Source organism: Hyaena hyaena, unplaced genomic scaffold, assembly GCF_003009895.1.
Source record: "Hyaena hyaena isolate Hyena2069 unplaced genomic scaffold, ASM300989v1 scaffold_661, whole genome shotgun sequence".
Lineage (NCBI taxonomy): Eukaryota > Metazoa > Chordata > Mammalia > Carnivora > Hyaenidae > Hyaena > Hyaena hyaena.
The window spans coordinates 978,102-1,001,524 of NW_024081294.1; the positions used below are offsets into that span (position 1 = coordinate 978,102).

A 23,423-nucleotide genomic window follows, 5' to 3' on the forward strand; every position below is an offset into this window, starting at 1 on the left:
TACCTTCACCTAAATTTAATCTTTGTGATGATGTGATTAAATAGGCATTGAGAGATTAATAAACTGATGTTAGTTTATGGAGTCAACACAGAACAAATTTCTGTTTTTGGCCTAAGTCCTATTCGTTGAAAGGAAAAGCAAATTTCACCTTGGAGTTAGACGCTTCTTTTTAAGTCTGCTGTACTGACTAACATCTTGTGACTTATTCGTTGTTGAATGTCTGATGAATGTTAATGTTTAGGCATAATGCTTTCTGAGATTTTCATGCATGGCTGTTCATAGTTTATGAGAATAAGGCTCATTTAGAATTTAGCTTCTTGCTTATTGGTCCATAGTTTTGCTTTCTAGATGTATACCTGAATTAAAAGTTAATGTCCCTGGTTGACACAGTATATTATCATATTTGCAATAAAAGACCAATCAAGGCAAACACTTTACTAATACAAAGTGAAGACCTGAAAGAAAGATAAGTCTCTTACTTTATCGATAAATATGAAGTTAACTCAAAGGGTCAAAACAATGAAGATCAGATAATCAGTAAGGATCTGAAACACTACTGAAGTAAAATAGATATTATCAACGTAATACATTTCTTTCTGAAGGGTACTATGATTGGATGTTTGATTCCATACAACTTTTCAGGTAAAATATGGTGAAAAGTCTTTTTTTTGTGTGTATCAATAGAAACTTAGGGGAAAAAAAGGAATTTGTACTACAGTCCTTAGTTCAGATTCAGTTTAGTTCAGCTCAGAATCTGTAAATTCAGCTAAAACTCCATTTGAGGGAGGGACTGTGTAGGCTGTGTCCTGTTCTGTTCACCACCATATCTGTAGTATCTAGCATGGTGCCTGACATACAGTAGGAACTTAATAAATATCTCTAGGATGAGTTGTGATAAATCCCAGACTAGCTGTCAGTATTCTAACAGACATACTTCTCAAATACTGAGGCATTTTAGAGTTGTTTTTTAATCTAGCAAATTTGGTATTTTAAAGAATATTGTAAGTGTTATGAGTATGGAGATATAGTTTGTCCAGTGCTTCATGACAACTGCATTTTGATCCATATAAAGCCAATAAATATTTACATGTTTTGAAAAAGAACTCTTATTTGGAGCATTTTGGCAGGCTGAATTTTCTTTCTTTTTTTTTTTTTTACTCTTTTTTAAAATTTAAATCCACATTAGTTAACATATTGTGTAATAATGATTCATCACTTACATATGACACCCGGGGCTCATCCCAAGTGCCCTCCTTAATGCCCATCACCCATTTAGCCCATCCCCTTACCAGACACCCCTCCAGCAACCTTGTTTGTTCTCTGTACTAAGTCTTTTATGGTTTGTCTTCCTCTCTGTTTTCACCTCATTTTTCCTTCCCTTCCTCTATGTTCATCTGTTTTGTTTCTTAAATTCCACATATGAATAAAATAATCTGATGTTTGTCTTTCTCAGACTAATTTTAGTTCCCATAATACACTCTAGTTCCATCCACATTGTTGCAAATGGCAAGATTTTGTTCTTTTTGACTGACAAGTAATATTCCATTCTATACATATACTACATAGTTTTTATCCATTTCTCAGTCAGTGGACATTTAGGCTCTTTCCTTAATTTGGCTACTGTTGATAGTGAGCAGGTTGGATTTTCTAAAACTAATGTGCTACATGCACATTCAGGCAGTGTATGTCAACATTCTGAACATTAGGGCAGTCATACTGAAGAGAAAGTACATTGAAGAGAGAAGAGCTATGGGCATACTGAACCAGACAGTGTGTTTGTAAAAAAGCACTATTAGAATAAACAGTGGCCTCCTCCATGGAGGAGGGCACTTGTGGGGATGAGCACCGGGTGTTATATGGAAACCAACTTGACAATAAACTATCTGTTAAAAAAAAAAAAAAAAAAAAAAAGACATAATAGCCAGAGGCAGACATTCTGTACCCCCCATTGTGTGGAAGAAATAAAGCTGAGCTGCACACACACACACCCCAGAAAAAAGAATAAACAGTGGCAAGCCATTTGTGAAGTCAAAGCTAGCCTTTAGTCTCTTACCCTAAACCAAGCATTTAGGATTTGAATAAATTCCAGGAAGTGCTGTTTGTCAAGTTTTGCTGCTCAGTGCAGGAACAGCATACAAAAAAGCAAACAAGATTTCTGTTGGATCTAAGAGAACTACAAAAGTACAACTTGATATACTGTGGCATATTCTCTACTTGGATGAAACCAGGAAAAGACTTATTATTTTTGGTATTCTAATTACAGTGAATTTCAGCCTGCTATGGTTTGTGAAGTATACTAAGAACATTAGAAAGGATACAGTGTTTCTTTGTATATGAAGAAATTGATGTAAGAACAGACAAGGATATTTATTCTAAATAAAACATAGTAATAGGAAACTCCTATCAGCTTAGCTAAGAAGGTTATCACAACTCCTTAAAGTTTTTAAAAATTATTCAAGTACAAATTGAATGCCAAGATTCCTATTTTAGTTTATTCTCATGAAAACTGATACCTAGGCAATGTATGTGAATACCTTGCGCACTGGCTTGAAGACATCCATAATTTCCCCACTGGAAAAGTTCATCACAAATCCCTGTACAGGTTCTTGGTCCCCAAAGTAAGGCTTCCCGTTCACCGCAAAGAGCAAACCTGTGACAACACATCCAGTTAAACTTTCTTTAAAATATGGAGAAAACTGGCCTTCAAATATATACATAGACATTACACAGACTGTTAACATAGAGTCAGCCTGGTCCTTGTAATTGAAAACAAAAGTAGAAAATAATACACTAAGCAAATTTATCTTCTTAGGTAATAAGAACAGGGGCAAATAGGTTAAGGGACTAATCTCCTTGTCATAGGAAAACCAGGAATTGCAAGGAATTGCAAGGCCTCTCTATTTAGAAACCAGTAAAAATCAGGAATACACACATAGTGATATAGATATAGATACAGAGGCTTAGAAACAGATATAGATAGGGGCACCTGGGGGGCTCAGTCAGTTAAGCATCCGACTTTGGCTCAAGTCATGATCTCACAGTTCGTGGGTTAGAGCCCCGCGTTGGGCTCTGTGTTGACTGCCAGCTCAGAGCCTGGAGCCTGCTTCAGATTCTGTGTCTCCCTCTCTCTCTGACCCTCCCCTGCTCACGCGGCCTTTCTCTCAGAAGTAAATAAAACATTTAAAAAAAATTTTAAAAAGAAATAGATATAGAGACATATAGATACAAAAGACATCCTAGTGATATCCTTTACATCACTCATTGTGGGATGTTACATCTCTTAAGAAATAAGTAATATCTGCTTTCATTATTTATTTATTTTTAAATGTTTGTTTATTTTGACAGAGAGAGAGGAGAGAGAATAGAGCGTGAACAGGGGAGGGGCAAAGAGTGAGGGGGAGAGAGAGAATCCCAAGCAGGCCTCACACTTTCAACACAGAGTCTATCACGGGGCTCAGTCTCATAAACCATGAGATCATGGCCTGAACCGAAATCAAGAGTTGGACACTTAACCAAATGAACCACCCAAGTGCCCCTCTACCTTCTTTTTACTATTAATTTCATGAGTACTTTTTGTTGTAAAATTATATTTCTTAATATAGTAGTACTTATGAAAAATAATGGAAACTGTGATGTTTGGGTTATGTAAACAATTCAGATGACTGAATATTATGTTTTAAAGAATTCACAATAAAATATACATCACACTAAACAGCTGTTGAAGAGCCTTCATCTTTTTTTAAGGATTTCAGGAAAAGGTTCTTTAGCATATTGTACTAAGAAAAAAATCAATACTATCAGAATCAATTACTATTGTGCAATATTGTAGAGAAAATTCCAATTATAATACACCTCGTCTTTGCTTACATTGTTTTTAACCAGATTTTCTCTCATCTTTTAATGTTTTTCTTTTCATATTTATTATTCACTGTGAACTTGATCACTCTTTTTAAGTGAATGGTCTTAACAAATTTTTTCTTTAAATATGAAGTAAAAAGCAACATGAGAATTTCTTTTTCACTGACATTAATGAGTCTTTTATCACTTTATTACTTAGTCCTTGTGGAAGCCAAATTTGCTTCTTATCTGGGTACTTGAATCCGTTTATTCCATTTCCTAAATAAAGTGCGGGCAGCTTGGGAAGACTGCAGGCCTATGCAACTTTAATAGGACAAGATGACTATAGTAGTCAATAGTGATGACTGCAAATACTCAATGCTACTTAAATGTAGGTACATGTATATTTATGAAATATGTAACTTTTATTATAAAAGTTATATATGCATTTTAGAAATATATTTTCAGTTGTTCAGTCTGCATGATGTAAAGAAATCTTATGCAAGTTATTTTGTAATATGAATTAACTGGATCTTATGTCATAAGTTCATATTATTTTTCTGATCTTCTTCACATCAAGAAAATCTATTTTGAAAATAGTAAACAAAATTCTGGAATTTATTGATCATTCCTCTTGGCATTTAAATACAAGCTTCACTTAATTCACTTATTTATCTTTGAGAAAAAACTTGGCCACTACTTTTTTTTTTTTGTTAAATGTGGAGCAGAAGCATTTTGGATACTGATTTTTCAGACATACACCATCTGTTGATGATGTGTGAAGACATAATATGAATCATGTAATAACTAGAGCAAATGATCATCATTAAGGAAAAATGAAAATCAGTGTTTGGAAACAATTTTTGAATCCATTACACACAGTTAAGTTTGAGTTCTTTCTTACTGCTGAATAAAGAACAGGGTCACCTGAGTTGAAAATGATTTATAAGACATCTTTACACTAAAATAGTGTAAGATCTGATATATAAAGCATCTTCAATCACTTAATAAGAAAAATTTATACTAAGAGTGTATTAAGATAAGAAATAATCTTTAAGGATAGAGGACAGCACGACAAAATACAATAAATAAAGATGAAATACCTGGTATATATGAAATTGCAAATACATTTCTTCCAAATGACGCATGCTTAATCTCTCGCACAAATTCTTTGGTGTCAGTTTTAAAACACTGGATTCGACCATTTTCCCTGTCTGCCACACATAACTGGCCCAAATGAGGCACAAGAGCCAAGCTGTGAGGAACCCTGAACTGGCCTGGTTTAGGATTGCTTCCAGAAGATTCTATAGAACAAAGAAAAATTGCAGATTTTACACTTTGGGTGTAAAATCACCCAAAGTCTGATGTTAAAGTTTTTTAAATTTCCAAATTCATGATAGTAAACCGTTAAATATCTGGAACCAAGGGGAAAATGAGGTAGTAAGTTTATTCCATAATATCTCTTACCCGCAAACACATTACAGATTTTCTCCCAATTTGGACAGTTTTGGGGTTGAAGCATTTTTTTTTCCTCTCACAAGACTTTGTGTGTGTGTGCATGTGTATGCGTGTGTGTGTGTATAAGAAAGCTGCCAACTGGGTGCATACAAAGGCCATGGTTTTCCCACTGGAGGGGACAATTAAGTTCTAGAGAATGGGAGGGGTGGCCAATCTCTAGTTCCTAGTTAGTTACTGGCTAACAATAACAATTAGAGATCGAGAGTCTTATTGAGTACCTTCTCCCCACTGTGTGATGAATGTTCCAGTTGGTGAAAATTGCACAATCCGACTATTGCAGTACCCGTCTGATACATAGATGGTTCCAGTGTCTGGATCCACAGCCACATCAGTGGGTTGACAAAAGTGATTCTGGTCACTGCCTGGTTGCATGCTCCTTCCCAGGATTAACAGAGGACCACCTTTACTGTTTGGATCCAGTTTGAACACCTTTTTAACAAGAACAAAAGCCTTACCCACTTTGCATGGTTATTACTGGCACACTCCTGCCTGACTTAGATCACTTTCATAGGCAGTTAGAGTATAAGCTTCAAGAGGTTCATTTAGAAGATACTTTGTAGAACTGGATGGAACTCTACAAATCATTTGGTATGATTCCTTCATTTGATAAGGGAGGCCATTAGAGATTAAGTAATCTGCTCAAGGTCATCCGGTAATTAGTGGTAAATGGAGACTAGTACTTGGATGTCTTGTTCCACCCACTTCACACATCCTTTTTGGCCTCTACTTGGCTAATGTAATAATAGTACAATGCTCTCCCGATATTACATGAGCAATAAATGTTTACTGAACTGATGTTTGAAGACTCTTAGAGTTTTGTCTTCTGAGTTCTAGTTTTTTTTTCTAGTTTTCCTACCTCGTTGCCACTTATTCATAAAATGGATAGTAGATCTTATCTTCTGAGAGGAAGACTTTATGGCTATAATGTGACAGAAATATAATTTCCTTTAAAAACAATAAAAATATGATGTTTTATACATAAACATGGATGTACTAAAGACCTTGCCTGGATTTATAGGTTAAGGTACTTTAAGGAACATAAACCCATAAAACACAAGTGATAAAACAGAACTAAGACTTGGGGACACAAGAGAGAAAAGCAGATGTGGAAAAGCTAAGAAGGAGGTTGGGATGGCCTAAACAGTTTTTAGGGTGAAGCCTCACATCTGGCCCTTAGGTGTCCCACCAGCCCTGCACAGAAGGACAACTTGGTTATATACACATTAGCTTTTCCTAGCACTGAGTTCTAAAAGAAAACTTCCAGATGTGGCAGTTGCATGTTCTTATTATCAACTTCCTGGGTGACAGAAAAACACCTAGACAGCTCTAGAGCATTTCAAAGGCATAACTCCATAAATGTCTCAACAGCCAAATGGAAGATTACCTGATGCAGAGCCACGTCTGTGACCCAGTAATTTCCGTCTTTATCTATGCTCAAGCCATGGGGCAAATAAAACCTGCAAAATAAAAATAACTGTCTTAATTATACAATTACTCCCAAAGCCCACATGAGAGGAATTTCTTGCTAATTAATCTGTAAAGGTAATATAAATTTATAAATTGATAAATGGGTACTACATGCTTAAAGACCAACATAAGCTAAATGAAAATCTCTGTTATTATAGAAATCTCTTTGTGACAAATCTTAAATGGCATTTAATCTTTCAAAAATCTATACATGAAGCCTACAATCAATTACAAATATTTATTACAAAATATGGTATATTGAACAACACAAATAACATCAATTTAAAAATGAGTTCAAAGATAATAAATGTTAACATTTTAGAAATGTGCATAGAGCAAATTGTCTAGAAAAATATAAATGGATTTATATAGTTTGAATAGCTTCAATATACTTCAAAGTAACATAATGCCATATTAATATGAAATATAATTATATGACTCAAAGCTTTAAGAGCACCTCCTAAACACAGTAAAACCCAAAGAGAACACCTTCCAGCAGACGGGCTCTGCTCATCTAAGCAAAGTGAAGTGGTGTGCTGGATAATCATTAGAGAAGGTTAATCTATTTAACAAATCAGTTGGGATGATCTGGGTGGGAGAACTATAAACTAACATAAATAGAGGCTCACAGGCTTAAAGAACTTAGAATTAACAAACACCTAGACAATATCTTAATGTGGTTGTGGTCACATGACCACAAGCTGTTTGTCAGCTTCTAGCCTTAACCAAGGTGTTGACACCACAGAGATTGGAACACCCTGATCTTGACTAATTGACTGAACTAGATCTGTGTTTTGGTGACTGAATGTGAGGGTTATGATTTGCTTTCAATATAGACTTCCCATGGCTGGCCAGGCTCATTTGGCAGTAGTTGATCTGCCTTTCTCTGATTCCTTTCTGGAAAAAGAATGCTTCTGATTCCTGAGTAAAGCACCAAAGAGACAGGTTCAAACATACTATGTGATAGGGCTGCTGTTAGGATTTAGCCCCTGGCTCCACCATCGTAGAATCCTATGAAAAAGTATTGCCATCTCCATAAGCAGCCACACTCAGGGCTAGCTGCCTGGCTTTTCCTGTGCCTAAGCAGACGGAGCAGGATCTAGTTCCTGAAGCTGCCAGGTTAAAGTGGTTGAGGACACTCTGTAAGCAGGTGGGCCTTCAATGACCATGAATATCAGCCAATTTTTTTTTTTTGGTTGCCAAATGTCATTTAGGAATAAGACCAAATAATATGCAGCTTTCAAGGCCACATTACCTATGCGTGCGAAGGAAAGCTCATCACTTTGAAATGGGAAGAAAGAAGCCTTCTTCCTTAATGTTGATTACTTTATGAGTACAGTTATGTAATATTTATGCCAAAAAAATTATTTTAATCTTCAGATCTAAGATGACTATCAGCTCACTTCATTAGCTATGTATCAATGGTTCTATGAAGTCTGAGTACCTATTAGAATCACCTGGGGAGCTTTAAAAGTACTATTTTGATGCCTGGGCCCTGTTCCAGACTAAATCCCAATCTAATTTTTCTGTAGCTTCCCAGGTGATACTAATTTCAGTTTAGAGCCACCACCTATTTAAAAAATGAAAGATGGGATAGCCCAATTAGTCTCCTGCTTTCTTAAGCTCTGCTTTTTCGGCCACTGCTGTACAATACACTCTTTCCACAACCAGAGCCAGTGACACATTTTAATAAAAATATATGTAGCACAAGCTCTAATAACAACATAAGTAGAGGAGTTTGGGTGGCTCAGTTGGTTAACTGTCTGATTCTTGATTTCTGCTCAGTTCATGATCTCACAGTTCATGGGACTGAGCCCTGCATTAGGCTATCTGCTCTTTGCAAGGAGCCCACCTGGGATCCTCTGCCTCCCTTCCTCTCTGCCCTTCTTCCAGAATAAATAAATTCTTCTCAAAAATAAACATTAAAAAAATTTAAAAAACAAGTAATTTAACTCACAGATTTTTTCCACTGGACTGGAGTACTGCAGCATTATTTGGGTCTATGACAAGAATAGTGTCTTCTTCAATTGGCCCAAGTCCTCTTTGCTGGTAAACAAACATGCTGTCAAAAGAGCTAAAAGAAAAAAAAAAAAAAAAAGCATTAGAATGGAAACTTAACCAATAAGAAAGGTTGATGAACTTGAGAAATGCAGACCATTCACTTGAGATTCTAAATACAGAATCAAGAGAAGAGTTCAAATTTTGATTTCATTCTTTATCCTTTATGTTCCTGTACCTTTGATTACAAATATATACCAATATATATAATGGTAATTACATAATTACAAATGTAATTACATCTGCACCATTTGCCTGTAGAATTGTGATGCTCAGAGGGGTCAGTGGAGCAATGACATGGGAACTGCCTGGAAATGCAAGGTCTCAGACTCTGCTGAATCTGAAGTCTGTACTGTCACAAGGTCCTCAGGTTATTCATATTCACATGAGAGCTTAAGAAATACTAACAGGAACTCATAATTATTTTTTTCAAAGCTCCGCAAAATATTTTAATCCAATAGCTATTTTCTTTAAAACTACAAAAAGAAGCATGACTTATTTTAACTCACATTGTAATAAGGAAAGTGTAAATGACAGCAGGAAGGGTAGTGATATAAAATATGCTTGCTACTGTATTTGCCATAGGAACAACATGCAAATACATATTTAAAATTTTTTTTAATTTATTATTTTTTTAATGTTTATTCATTTTTGAGAGACACAGAGCGCGAGCAGAGAGGGAGACACAGAATCCGAAGCAGGCTTCAGGCTCTGAGCTGTCAGCACAGAGCCTGATATGAGGCTTGAACTCACAAACTGAGATCATGACCGGAACTGAAGTGTAACGCTTAACCGACTCAGCCACCCAGGCGACCCTACATGCAATACATATTATAAGGATATAAAGTATTTAAGGATATATAAGGATCAAAGTATTTAAAAAATATCAATCATAATTGATTCTGGATGCATAAAACTTCTTCCATAAAACAACTTTTCTATAAGTACAAAATGGACAACTATATAATAATATAAAACTAAAATATGACTATTTCTGCTTTTTAATTCTGTATCTCCCAGATTATAAAATTTTACAAACATCTATGTTTATATACATTTTTTTCATATCTATTTTTATGTAAATTGCTAGTAAAATCTTTCCCTAAATTGACAATATCACAGATACTATATTTATTTCAATTCCTGTTTGGGTAATTATTTGAGATAAATGACAAAGATAAATCTTGTAATATAAGCGTATGTAACAGAAAGGTAAATCTACAAAACACAAAGAGACCAATTAATATTTTAAAGAACAAAGAATTAAATAAGCACATAGTCATACATATGTATATCTACATTAAAATATACACAATATATACATATTTTGCCAGACGAAATCAGTGGATGATCAATGAATATTTCTGTAACAAATTATTTATAGAGTCAAAGCTGTAACAGAATTCTGTAACAAAATTTTCTTTATAGAATCAAAGCTGTGAAAAAAAACTGTTAATATATTGTAGTTCAACAATATAAACAAAAGAACCTGAATAATTAATATTAAATATTTATGGAGATATATTTGCAATTTGGAAAGGCAAAAGAGTGCTCAGATCTATCACAGACCTATTGATTAGGTTGACATTTGATTGGTTGATATTTTTGTGGAACTTATGTAGAGTCCCAGTAGAAGAATACAAAGTTCAAAATTACATTCTCTTGCCATTAAAAAATACATCACATGATTATTTGAGCTTCTTGACTGTTAAAGTCCTTTGGGAATATTTTCCATGAAAGGTATCAATAAGTCCCTGAAGTAGTTCTTATTAATGATGCATTCAACTGCAAACAAAATATTGATTCAGCTTTGTCAAACTTAATATTGTTTACATATTCTGTGTAGTTAAAACCACACATCAGTACCTAGAAAAAAAATACCTGAGTTTATGAAATAGAAGTAACATCACTAACAAAGTAGATTTTATAAGATATTCATGGGATCCTTATTAAATTGAAATGTGGAATTATATTAGAACCAGTATAAGAATGTACAAGGTGTTATTAAAACATGGGAGACTGGTAAAGGGTAAACATGATGTAATTTTTTAATTCTATGAAACACCAAAGAGTTATTCTATATCTGAAACTCTATTTTCAGTATGAATTTCTATACTAAAAACATCATTAACTATTCTTCTAGAAGACAATGACAAAGGATTCAACTATCAATGTTCTTTTCTTTTTCTTCCAACTTGTCTATGATATTGGACAGCATAAGGTCAACATGTCTGAGAGTATGCTGTAAGGTTCACGTTCATGTACAATACAATAGTCTATTTATGAACTGTTTTAAGGCTTAAGTCATATTCCTCATTATCCAGGAACATTTCCTATTTTATAATGGCACAGTGGCAGTCTAAATAATGTGAGAATTATGCTTTCCCTGACTGTAAGGAGTTAAAATCTGTTTCTTCTTTTTTGAAATAAGTTTTGAATTGAATTGTAGATTCACATGTACTTCTCTCTTCAAAGGTAGCATTATGCACAACTATAATACAGCATCATAACCAGGCTATTTACTGATATTGCTAAAAATCCACTGGTTGTATTTAGATTTCCTTTTCCCTTTTGGATTTCCAATTTTCATGTATTCTTGCAGTTTACAGGATTGGGCATGGAACATACTAGTGTATTACTTACCTACTTTACCCCCACTTGTGACTTACTTTATATGGAGAGTCACCAAGTCCTCATAATTCTTACCAAGGGCTGTAACCTTGATTGATACAGATAGTGTTCTCACCCACTACTGATAGCTAGTAATAGTGGCACTTTATAGTGGCAACAATGCCTACTGTATATCCTAGTAAAACTGGAGCATAATAGACCTTGGCATACCTATAGCTGCACATTAAGAGACAGCCACTCAGCTGATTGGATGACCAGTCCTACTCCTTTCATTTGGGATAGCTGCAGCTTTGTGCAACTAACCGTTAGTGCATGGTAGTTACACAGGGCAAGTAACAGAAGAGGCTGAAATTTTTTCTTAAATGGGAAAGTCACAAACACACACACACACACACACACACACACACACACTAAATCTGCCAAATAAAGTAGTTTATAAATTCCTGTAATTCAAAGAACAGTAACCCTTGATCAGTTCACAAATGGATGTCAGATTACAGAACTGGATATACCGTTGCTATAGCAAACTGCTTATTTGGTGTTCTAAAGCAGCTACCCCACATTATATGCTGCAGAGAGATCTTTATTTCAACCACATTTAACTTTTTACAGGATATAATAATACCCTGCAAATTTCACACAGTGCCTGGAGCACTGCTGATTTTTGTTTGCTTCTCTGAAAAAGCACTCAGCCAAAAAGACTGAACTGTGGCCCATGGGCTGGAATTCATCACTTCTTTATTTTAGCAGTTTGAATCCCGCATTAATGATTTTGCACATTAGCAGCTAATCAAACAGTTTAGATAAGGCTGAGAAGAAATGCTTTGCTATATTCACACAAAAAAAGAAACGAGAGTAAGAAGAAAACAAGCCTCTGTGCCATCAATCAAAATTAAAGGAATGCAAAATAAATAACAGCAACTGAAGAGAGTACAACATAATGTTGTAATTACATAAATAAAGAAACTAGAGAACCGTAAGTTTTCTCTTTCCTTTGACATTTTAATTTTAATTCCAGTGGAGTTAATATACAGTGCTGTATTCGTTTCAGGTGTACAATAAAGTGATTCAACACTTTCGTATATTACTCGGTGCTCATTATGATAAGTGTACTTTTAATTCCTTACACCTAGTTCACCCATCTCCCCACCCCCACCTCCTCTAACCATCTGTTAGAACCGTAAGCTTTCAAGTGAGAAAATAAGTGGAAAGGTATCCTCAATATTAGGAAAACAAAGATATACCATACAAAGGCCAGAGCCTTTAAATGGAATGTACTTAAATACAATGTTAAAAACACTTACTTCTGAATATATACACATTGCAAAAAATCCCTGTGAGGAGGAAATGAGGTGGACAAAGAAACGAGTATGACTCTTCAGTGCCCTGATGGACCTAGCACTGGAGACTTCACAAATACGGATGAAAAGAACAAAGAACTAGCTCTTATGGCACCGGCTCTGCTGGGTCAGAAAAGCCACTGAGAAGTGGCTGAACAAAGTGCTCTTTGTTACTCAGAAGAATGAGGGACTTATTAAAGTCCTCATCTTTTGGACTAGGGAACTGCAGGTAAGGGACTGCAAACATCTTCATGCAGGTCTCAGAGCTAGGAAATGGCAACCAAGGTTCAACCTTAGGTCACCTTCTTCAAATACATATATGGTCTTCTCTTAGTAGGAATGACCTCACTGGACTGGAGAATCTCCCTTCCAGTTACCAAATTGAATGCGTGTATGCAGAAGCAATGGAAGAATAGTCACATAACGAAGAACTAGAGAAGGTAACAAAACTGGAAGAAAATGGTTTGAGTAAATGGCAGATGGCAATGTGAGAGAGAATGCTAGAATATGAAAACATTCTTTTTGTAGAACTCATGATTTTCTCTCAGATATGAAGGCATTAAGGTACCGTTCAGTCACTTGGAGTTCTGTTTTCCAGGCTCACTTAATTCTTAGGGTATGAAATAGATATCTTAACTGAGGCTCCAGAAAACCAGTGAGACAAATCTTGAACTGATTTTTCTGAAAGGATGTAGAGAGATTTCTGAAACAATAGATCTTGGCAACATTCTATAAAGCATTGATGAAGACCTGTTTTGTGAGCTATGTGGGGGGCAAATGGAGAAGATTCCCAGAAGACCACATCTCTAAGAACGAAACTTGCTAAGACAACCACTGAAATATTCAAATTCTTTAAACTACATTTATGAAGATATGAAAGGCATGTACATCGAATAGACCTGATACAAAGCTGGGAGGGACAGCTCATTTTTTGGTTAAATAATATCTATAAATTGTTAAATCTATCTAATGAAGGGAAATGTAATTGCAATAAAGTCCTGACTTCAGTATTTTAAAAACATCACACAAGTGGGGTGCCTGGGTGGCTCAGTCAGTTGAGAGTCCAATTTTGGCTCAGGTCATGATCTCACAATTAGTGGGTTTGAACCCTGTGTCGGGGCTCTGTGCTGACAGCTCAGAGCCTGGAACCTGCTTTGGATTCTGTGTCTCCCTCTCTCTCTGCCCCTCCCCTGCTCGTGCTCTGTCTCTCAAAAATAAATATATGCTTTAAAAATTAAAAAATATAAAAACACATAAGTATAAATTTCCAGTAAAAATTTTATGAAATATATTTAAAGATTTTAGCAGATACAACACGCAACAAGGTGATATGACTGCTGAATAAAAGTGAATACAAACCTTTTACACTGAGAGATACCTGGAATACACATTAAAGACAGTAATTGCATTGCTGATCAGTAATACATGAGGTATTGTGTCCACTTCTCCACCAAACATGTTAAAGGGATGAGAAAGTACCTTCAGATGACAGTCACGTTAGCATTAAGATTGGTTGATGGCCTGAGGATACTTATTCCAGAGAAGAGAGGATTTTCTTCAAATGTGTAAGTAATTGCCATGGGTAAATGGAAGTAAGTTCACCCTGCATTAGGTTGTCATGAAGGTGTCAGATTTAACATAATGAAGAACTTTATAACAGCTAGATGAGTCCCATAATTGGAAAGTATGTCTCATGTCATAGGGAATTTCTTGGCACTGAGAGTTCAAGCACTGGATGACTGTGGGAGATCTTCCAAGAGGTGTGTGTGCATTAGGTGGGAGATTGGAGGTGAGCTCTCTGGTGCACACTTGCTCTTCTGGGTGCCCAATGTCTACTGCCCCATGTTGTGCTAATGAAACTTGAGTGTTTCTTTAGTTGACCCAACATTCTGAGCCTCCTCTCAGCACATGTGCTTCTGATTATGTCAACTCTACTCCTACATTCCAGGGACAGAAGAAAAAACTCAGGCTAAGCCAAAGAGTGGATTTTGTTCTTCTGCCACAATGCCTGGATTGGAGATAGAGGAGACATGACCTAAGTCAGACCAAAAAATATGCTAACAGACTCAATGTTAGAATTTTTTGTTGACCTGTTGGGGACATAGACTACCTCTTCTGTGAGACTAGTGTGATAATGTGATTTTGAAACTGAAAGCAGGGACAGAGATCAATCAGGGTGCAGGAATGGAGCTAACCAGAAGATACGTTAAAAAATGGGTTCTAGTGAGGTCATTTGGACTACCATACCCTTGAAGTTTTCACTTCTACAATCTAATCTATTTTCTCTTTTCCTAAGCTAGTTTGAGTTGTTTTCTCTCTTACTGAAAGAATTCCAAGTGATACAACTTCCAACTTCCCTTTCCACTCCATGTGGAAAAATTACTAAATTATATAAAGGAAACAACTTTTAACACCTAAAAATTACGGGTAAAACCCAAGGTTAGTTAAGTGGGAATGTGATGTGAATTTTGCGCAGTGGAACCACAACCATAGCTGAGATCAATAAAAGAAAGGCCAAGAAGCAAGATTTGACAGGAGTCTCAATTTTAAGACAGAGACCTAGGAACAGCTGTTACTGAGGCAGGAACTACCCAGTTCCTGCTGGGAGGCATTTAAACTTGAAAGAGCTCTAGCTGTGATGCTGCCCTAACACCAGGACAGACCATAGGCTCTTAAAAATTTCATTACATCCTGCTGATAATAGGCATTTCTTATTGCAGCTAGAAGAAGCTTCTTAAAGTAGCCATACTGAAGGGATGGACAGGGAAGAAAATGGAAACCAAATACTGAAAAGGAGTGATGACGATCACCTTTCAAGACATTTGGTGGTTTATTAATTATTATTATTATTATTATTTCAGTTTGGTTGCCATGTTTATTTAGCATGGTTAAGTAAAAGAGTAAGGGGTGATCAGGGAAATCATGTAGAAACAAAGAGTAACAGTATTTACAAAAAAGTTGGTATGATGATATCAAAGAGCTTTGGGTACCACGTATTAATTAGGGATTATTAGTATGAAGCACTGCCTGATAGTCAAAGAATGAGCACATCCTAAAACTTAGAGGATACAGGGTGCTTAGATTTGATTTAGAACAAGTCTTGGCCTTAAGGAGACTACAATTTTGTGAACATGAATAATAGGATGAGAAAAATTCCAAGGAAGATTAATACAGGATTTCTCACTACTCTGTTCAAACAGTGGGAGCAATAAGAATGCAATTTCCGCCCAATCTTTAATGTCCATTGTCTCTCACCAGTACATCATAAATTTTTCAGGAAGGTGCTGTCTTTTTCTTTTTTACAATCCTTGGATACTTAACAAGGGAGAACAAAAACTATGTACTTTGCCTATTTTACATAATGCAGCTTATGTATGAAGGATCGCCATGCATGACTATTCAAAGAACGGAGCCTACAAATCCGAATCTATTTTTCTAAAAAAAAAAAAAATAACAGAGTAATCCACTTCTAATTCTCTTCATGAATAATAAAGCAGTGGTTAAAATCAAAGAAGTGAGTTCCAGAAGAGAATTTCCTCGCAACCTGACTGAAAAGGCTGCTAGAGGCCAGTGGACAAAGCAAGAGAGACACAAGCAAAGAGAGCTAACAAAATTCTTATACCTGAAAGATAAAGATGAATAAGAAGGGCAGAAACAGAGATTTAATGAGTTAAGCCAGCCTATCTGCTCTGAAGAAGTCTTGCATTTTTTAACAATACTCTTTTGTTGGTGCCATTTATCAGAATTAACACATCAGGGCTTTGGCAATGAAGCTGGAATCTATTTGCACACGATACTGGTTATCCAGATGAAAGCTAGATGCCTGGAAAAAGCAGTTCTTGAGTGAGGACTAACAAATAAGTCACAGAAAGTGTTCTTATGTGGCTCTTATGTCACGGTCTTGTGTCATCGTCTCCTACCCCAAGCTGGCCTTTACTGATCCTTTCTCCTGTGAAACTGTTCCAGCCTCTGCTGTTTACTTGGAATGAGTATCACATTCAAATGGAGAATTGGACTTTATCCAATTTAGCTTTAGCCAGCTGAAACAGTATCAATGGGAGAAAATGATGCTATAATTTTCTCCTCTGGTAAAATGTGGCTAGAAATCCATGCAGAAAATGTAGCAATATTCATTAAAACGAAGAATATGCTACAATGAATAGTAATAGTTTGCTTTTAAAAGCACTTGTTAAAATACCATTAGATGTTCAATAATGACTGAGACGATGTAACAGAGATGTATGAACAGGAATATTGAGTTCGATTGCTCTGAACTCTGAAGTGATTCTCAGATTCCATTTTCAAGTGTGACAGCTGGAAAGGACGATTAAACATAACCAAGTTACCAATCTATTTTGAAATACTGAATGAGTTCTGTCTTCACCTGCACAAAGAAAACCACATACATGTTTGTATGACAGAACAGGGTTAGCATTAACATAAGTGTAATCAATATCTCTGAAAATAGGGGGAAAAAAACAACTCAACTATATATGTAGGCTCTCCATTTTCCAAATGAGACCTTAACAGCTATACACTTGAGAAGATTCATTACACTTAATTGATAGTTTAAGATTTACCTTCATATGTACATTTGTGATAAAACAAATGAATAAATGGATATTCATTACTCAGGAGAGTTAACATAACCTGCTAGATTTGAGACCAGCCTTTGAAAAATGTTATCATGTGAATGTGCTCACAGTCCTATAAAAGGCAGTATCACAAAGTGGGCAACTGGGCCAACACTGGAGTCAGACGCAAAGGACTGAAGCTTGGCTTTGCCATTTGCTAACTCCGAGATAGAGACGTGGGGGAAAACACTTATCTTCTCTTGGTTTCATCTGGAAAATGTGAGTGATGATGATAATAACAGTGCCCAGCTGTTGTAAGGTGATTTAGGTAAACATTTAGAACAGTGACAGACCCATAATAAACAATAAACGTTAGATATTTTTAGCCAAAATCCTTCTAAGAAGATAGCGGAAGGTAGAATAAAAGGTTGGAAAGAGAAACCCAAAGGAAAAGCAGGGGAATTAGTCCCCGTGTTATTCTTAAGCCGTTGGTGCTCATACAATCATACAAAGAAAATTTGAGTAATAAAGTTAATCTGGATGAAAATATGAAGGTCAAGCTACTATTTCTAGACATGTGGTGGCTAAACTGGCTCAACCATAATCTCCAGAAGGCTAATTGTTCTCACTGCCATGGAGCAGTCTGATAGAAAAGGAGAGTCCAATGGTCTTAGCCTGGTTCTTTATGCAGCGTGCACGCAGAAGTAACAGTGTTTCATTGTAGTCAACTAGTAACTTTTCTTGGTTGATCATTTGTCATGATGCACTTTCTCTGAAGTCTTGAAATACCTCAGCAAATGTGCTCTCTTAACTGCCTTTTAATATTATCCTTAAGAATGTGAAGGTAGCTTCAAGGATGAGGGAGGAAAATGGTAAGTAGGCAGAATCAGGCTGTCACTGTCTTCTTTCCATCAACTAGTTTGTGAAACTATTTTGTTTTAAAATGCCCAAGACTTCCTCTCCATTACTTATCACAGTTATGCATTAAATATGGTTTGCTCATAAGAATCAAGTTCAAAAGGAACTGTGGTAGTCTCTTACTCTTATCCTAGTTTAACAGAAAGTGATGCATGCTTTTCATTTACACCCCAGAGGGAAAATATTACTTACTTTCCATCCCAGACGTGGTCACCTCTGTGGAAAATCACCAGGTTATTCTTAGGGTCCAGAGCCACCCCAGAAACCTGGCCTGGCAACAAGTATACTCCAGGCCAATCCAGTGCTTCTTCGACATGGAAATCTAAAAGATAAATCCAGACCTCTGTTGTAAAAAAGGAAAGCTAGTATAACCTCATGAAGATTCACAATGGTTATAAGAAACTCATGCAGTAATGTCACTAGATGCAAAGAAAGAAAAATCAAGCCGTGCTCTACATAAATATACGACATGCACATGCCAAGTAGCTTCCTGAGCTATGAAATAAAGTGACTGAATTTGTTTGGGGATCGTATGCCCTCTTTTCCTCTTGATAACATGCCTGTGAAAACAGCTTACCCTGAAGTCATTATAGAGCAAATCTGAGACTACTTTCTTCTTGATATGATTCTTATTTAAAAATAGTATGTTTGGGAAAGAAGACAAGATGGATGGCATCATATTAATACAAAGCTTTTACACGTGAATCAATAGCAAGCATGGGCAATAAGGCTCTGTGTGTGCATATGTGTGATCTACCTCCGTGTACATTCTAGGTGTTCAATATACATAAGACCCTATAATAAATCATCACTAATCATATCCTGTACCAGGAACCTATATAAGATCCCAATCTCATTTCTCTGAATGTGAGGGCTCCTGTAGCAATGAGAATGGAGAGACACTCTCTTTCATGGCGTGGCTTATTTTTCATTGTTTCCTGACATAAGAGAAGGGAAACATAACAAACTCTGTGACTGGATGATTTCCCAGCTATTCTCATTTCTGATCAGAATACATGTACACCTAGAGAATGCCTGCATTTATTTGTGTTAGGCCCTTTTATAAACATGCTTGTGAATAAAGAGGTATGATGTATGGAGTAGCTGTACTGACTGAGGAATTAAAGCTATGAAGATACTGTGAAATCAACTTTATCAGTTCCATATTTCTTCCCCATTCGAATGCTTCAACAGAGATGCCGAGAGGTAGAAAAGCAGCAATTCTAGTCTCATTTCTCCTTCCCGTCCTCTGGAGGATGTGACAACATGCAGTGAAATCCCTAGAGATAGGCATTTACAGACTGAAGAAAGAAAGGAAAGCACAGGGCTTGTATGAGCAGCTTCTGAAAGCTTGAGAGGATACTGGTCTGAGAATAAACACTTTAATTTTCTCACCTGTACTTAAAGAAATAGTACTGCTTCACTCAAAATCTTTTTACCTTTACATATTTAATTTTTTTCTTTAATAAAAATTAACAAAACAGCATAACTGAATGCCTAGATCAGTTCTGCCTACACTTGCGGAAGCATCTTCCAACAAGTATTCGTTAAGTCTTTTGTCTATGTCAGGCATTATGCTAGTTTCTGGGAATAAATCATGGCTTTTGGCCTTGAAGACCTTGTAGAATAAAATGAGAAAAACGGAAACCAAATACTTATGACACAATGTAGTAGTGGAACACAGGAGAGGGTCTGTAATCCTTCCTTAGGCTTGGCTGGGAGAGGGGAGGGTTAAGGTCAGACCTGGGAGGTTTCCCAGAGAAATAAACACTTGTGTATGCACTTAAAGGTAAGTGAGGGGTTCACGGAGGGTGGAAGTGAGCAGAGAATATTTTGGTCAGAAAGATCAAAAACAAGGACATTTACAATTGCAGAATGTATTTTAAGATCTTTAAGTAATCTGGAAAGGGTTCAGGTGAGGCTAGGGGAGTGAAAGGCAGGATTAACAGACCTGGAGATGTAGTTTAGACTGGAAAATATATTGTACACCATACGACAGAGTATGGAGGTAACAATGAATGAATGTCAGTCTGAGCTGTGGTGTCTTGAGCTATATGATGATTAATTTTGAGGCATGCTACAAGTATATTATTAGTAGCAGTAAAGCACAGAGTTTGGAATAATTTACTTTTGAAATATATTAGGGCACATGAGGATGTCATTCTCACACGTGTTTTGATACGCCTTCTTGAGTTGAAGAGAAGGGGGACAGAATTACAGCTGGCACACTTACATTTGCAAACAATTCTGGGCACAGCAGTGGATGTGAATGGGGCTGCTCAGATGAATAACATTCATCATCTATCACGCTTGTCATAAAAGGAAAGAAAGGATGCAAATTGCTGCTACAGGCGACTGGTAGCCATTGAAGGTTTTTAAGCATAGGGTGGCATGATTAAAACTGTGTTTTTGAAAGAGAAATCTGGAAGCAGTGGTATAAGCATGACAATTAGAGATGTCTAGATAGATCAACAGATGGATAAATCATCCCCCACAGAAAATGTTTTCAATTATTTTAAAGTTCTCAGGTTGTACATCATTCTCTTCTCCATTACAGCTTGTCCATTTGGTGGTAATTGTTCTATCCTCATTCACCAGCTCCTGAAGAGTCCGGATGGGCTTCAAGGCAACCTTGAATCTCATGACAACACAGATATTTAATTGCTTTCATCAGATTCTCAGAGCCCAAACTACTGCACCCAGATGGAACTTCTTGAGGGCAGGGTTCATGTCATATTTAGTATTTGTCGCCAAGTCTTACATAGCACCTGGCCCCCTGTAATGGCCTAATAAATACACTAAACAGAACACTATGACCCAGTTTCTTACTTATGTTGTCAACCAGCATTTAAGCACCCTTATAATCTTATAAATTCACTTGTACTACCTCTTTTTACTCCCAACACAGTGCTGAAGACATTGTTAAGAGACCCAATAAAAATGCTAATTGACTATTTTCATTAAAGAAAATAAACAAATACCATGTTTCCTAGAACATTTCTATTCAGTGGTTCTTCAGCAGGTATGGGAAGCTAGGTGCTCATGAAGGTCCAGAGACTAATTCTGATGAAAAATAGATTCAGTGTCCAAAATAAACAAACCGGGGACATATGTGAGTTTCATTAGATATTGGAAATACTGTACAATAAACTTTAATCTGGCTATGAATGACCCCAGTTATCACTGACCTTAGATTGGTAAGCACTCAAAAGGCTGCAAAAGGCATTGACTGATAGGTTCTTAACAGCCTATTTTGTCACATATAAGAGTCCGTTTTGGTTGGAAATTTTCAAGAAGGTAAAGTAGTGTAACTATCTAGAACACATTATTAAAATATATAGTTTTTGGTGAATTTTCAAAACAGCAAAGGTAATATGTAAGGAAATATATAAGAAGAAACATATGCTGTAAGTACTGAGTCAATGCAAAGGAGGATTTGTGCATGGCAAAATTTTGAGAGATTATATTATTTAAAATTTCATTTAAAAATATCATCACACATGTGTTAAGATTACCAACCCAAGACCTCAACATTCTTAGGATCTAGGTCTCTGGGTTAACTAGAATAGTTAAAGAAAAACTGAGTTCATGTCTCCTCTGTGAACATAAGCTCGGTTAATTGATGTTTTTGCTTCCAGTATCCCCATCTTTTTCATTATTATGTGGTTAAAAGCTGTTCCCTTTAAGATTAGATGACCAAGAACCAAAGCAGTCATGTAGTACTAGTGGTATATGTATATGGATGAAGTTGATAAGATATCTTTCCAGCCCCTGCCTGTCACTACATGAGAGGCAGAGAACGTCAGAACATTACTGGGTCATCCAAGGTCATTTTCTCATTTCACAGGAAAGGAACTGTGGGCTTAGGCTAGACTTCAGTCATCAATGTCAAGGATGATTATTTTCTAAGCCCCAGTTAAGAAATATTTCAAAGCCTTATTAAAGAAATTATGTGATAAAATATATTTGGGTTCTAACTTAAACCTAACTTTTTCAATCATGGAGAAGTTAAAAATTAGAGATTTTTCTTAGCTGTCATTTAAGACATGATTCAGTACAGGACTAATGCTGTAGCCTCTCAGTTTTAAGTTGAAAATTAATACAAATTTCTTATGCATAATGTTTGATAAGCCATTCCCAACTCTGTCAGCTGCCTTAAATTCAGATGTCAAATAATGGGATTATTCAGAAGAATTCTTGCACTCATCATAAAGGTAAATGTGCAGCTCATATTCTGCTATATATTTAGAAAAAAAGTTATGACCTTCAAAAAAATAAACATTACTGTTAAAATACATCAATAAATCACTAAGAATTAATGAATTACCTTTCCAAGAAAGAGATTAATGTTAGTGATCAATGTTGCTTTCATATGAAATTATTAATAAGCATTTAAAAGGGCATTCATTTATCTGTGTTACAGAAGAACTGCCAGAATTAAGTTGAGAAAAAATTCTAATTTCAAACCCAGAGCTGTGACTTCACTTCAGTGTTACAGGGCTCTTCACATGTAATCTTAACTAAAAGACCCTGACGAAATCACTAGATGACTTCAACAAGAACAAAATGTAGTGGTTGCTTTTTATGTACACTTGGAAATTCTGTTCTAGTGAGGAAAAGGTGCCTTATTTCGGGCAGGAATTATTTTCCATCAGAAATGCCGGCCATAATGACAATTAACTGAAAACACAGAAGAAAGGTTTATAACCAAGTTAGAAAGAAAACAAGAATTAAATTACAATGTTTCATTTAATGAGGATGAAGTGACAGAGAGAATTAAGACACAGGGGCTCAAAAGCATTAGCAGAATTTCTTTTCTTTTTAAAATTTAATTGCAAATGGGATCTTTGACTTGTTCAAAATGTTTGGCTACTGACTGGGAAAATATAATCAAAAGTAATCTACACCAAGATTTATTACAATTGTAGATGAGATATGGTATGATTGGAGAAAAAACCCATCATTGTGCTTTCCTCCTGCATGCCTGCCTTCCTCTCTCTTTCATCCGTCTATCTATGTATCACTTTATATTATTGTGAGGCAGAGTAACAAAGTGATTAAAAGCCAACACTTGAAGCAA

At 36.0% G+C, this 23,423-nt stretch overlaps 1 protein-coding gene across 10 annotated transcripts in view; it reads right to left on the reverse strand.

Annotated features, from left to right (window-relative positions):
- The window catches only part of PAM (peptidylglycine alpha-amidating monooxygenase), a 118,067-nt gene that overhangs the window by 15,897 nt on the left and 78,747 nt on the right, over window positions 1–23,423 (reverse strand). For all 10 annotated transcript variants that reach the window (XM_039216958.1, XM_039216957.1, XM_039216955.1 and 7 more), the window contains 6 exons: window positions 18,536–18,665; window positions 8,780–8,896; window positions 6,740–6,812; window positions 5,574–5,784; window positions 4,941–5,141; window positions 2,535–2,650 (listed from right to left, as the gene is read on the reverse strand). In XM_039216958.1, coding sequence (XP_039072889.1) covers window positions 2,535–2,650; window positions 4,941–5,141; window positions 5,574–5,784; window positions 6,740–6,812; window positions 8,780–8,896; window positions 18,536–18,665 — 848 coding nt within the window. The remainder of the gene's footprint in view (window positions 1–2,534; window positions 2,651–4,940; window positions 5,142–5,573; window positions 5,785–6,739; window positions 6,813–8,779; window positions 8,897–18,535; window positions 18,666–23,423) is intronic.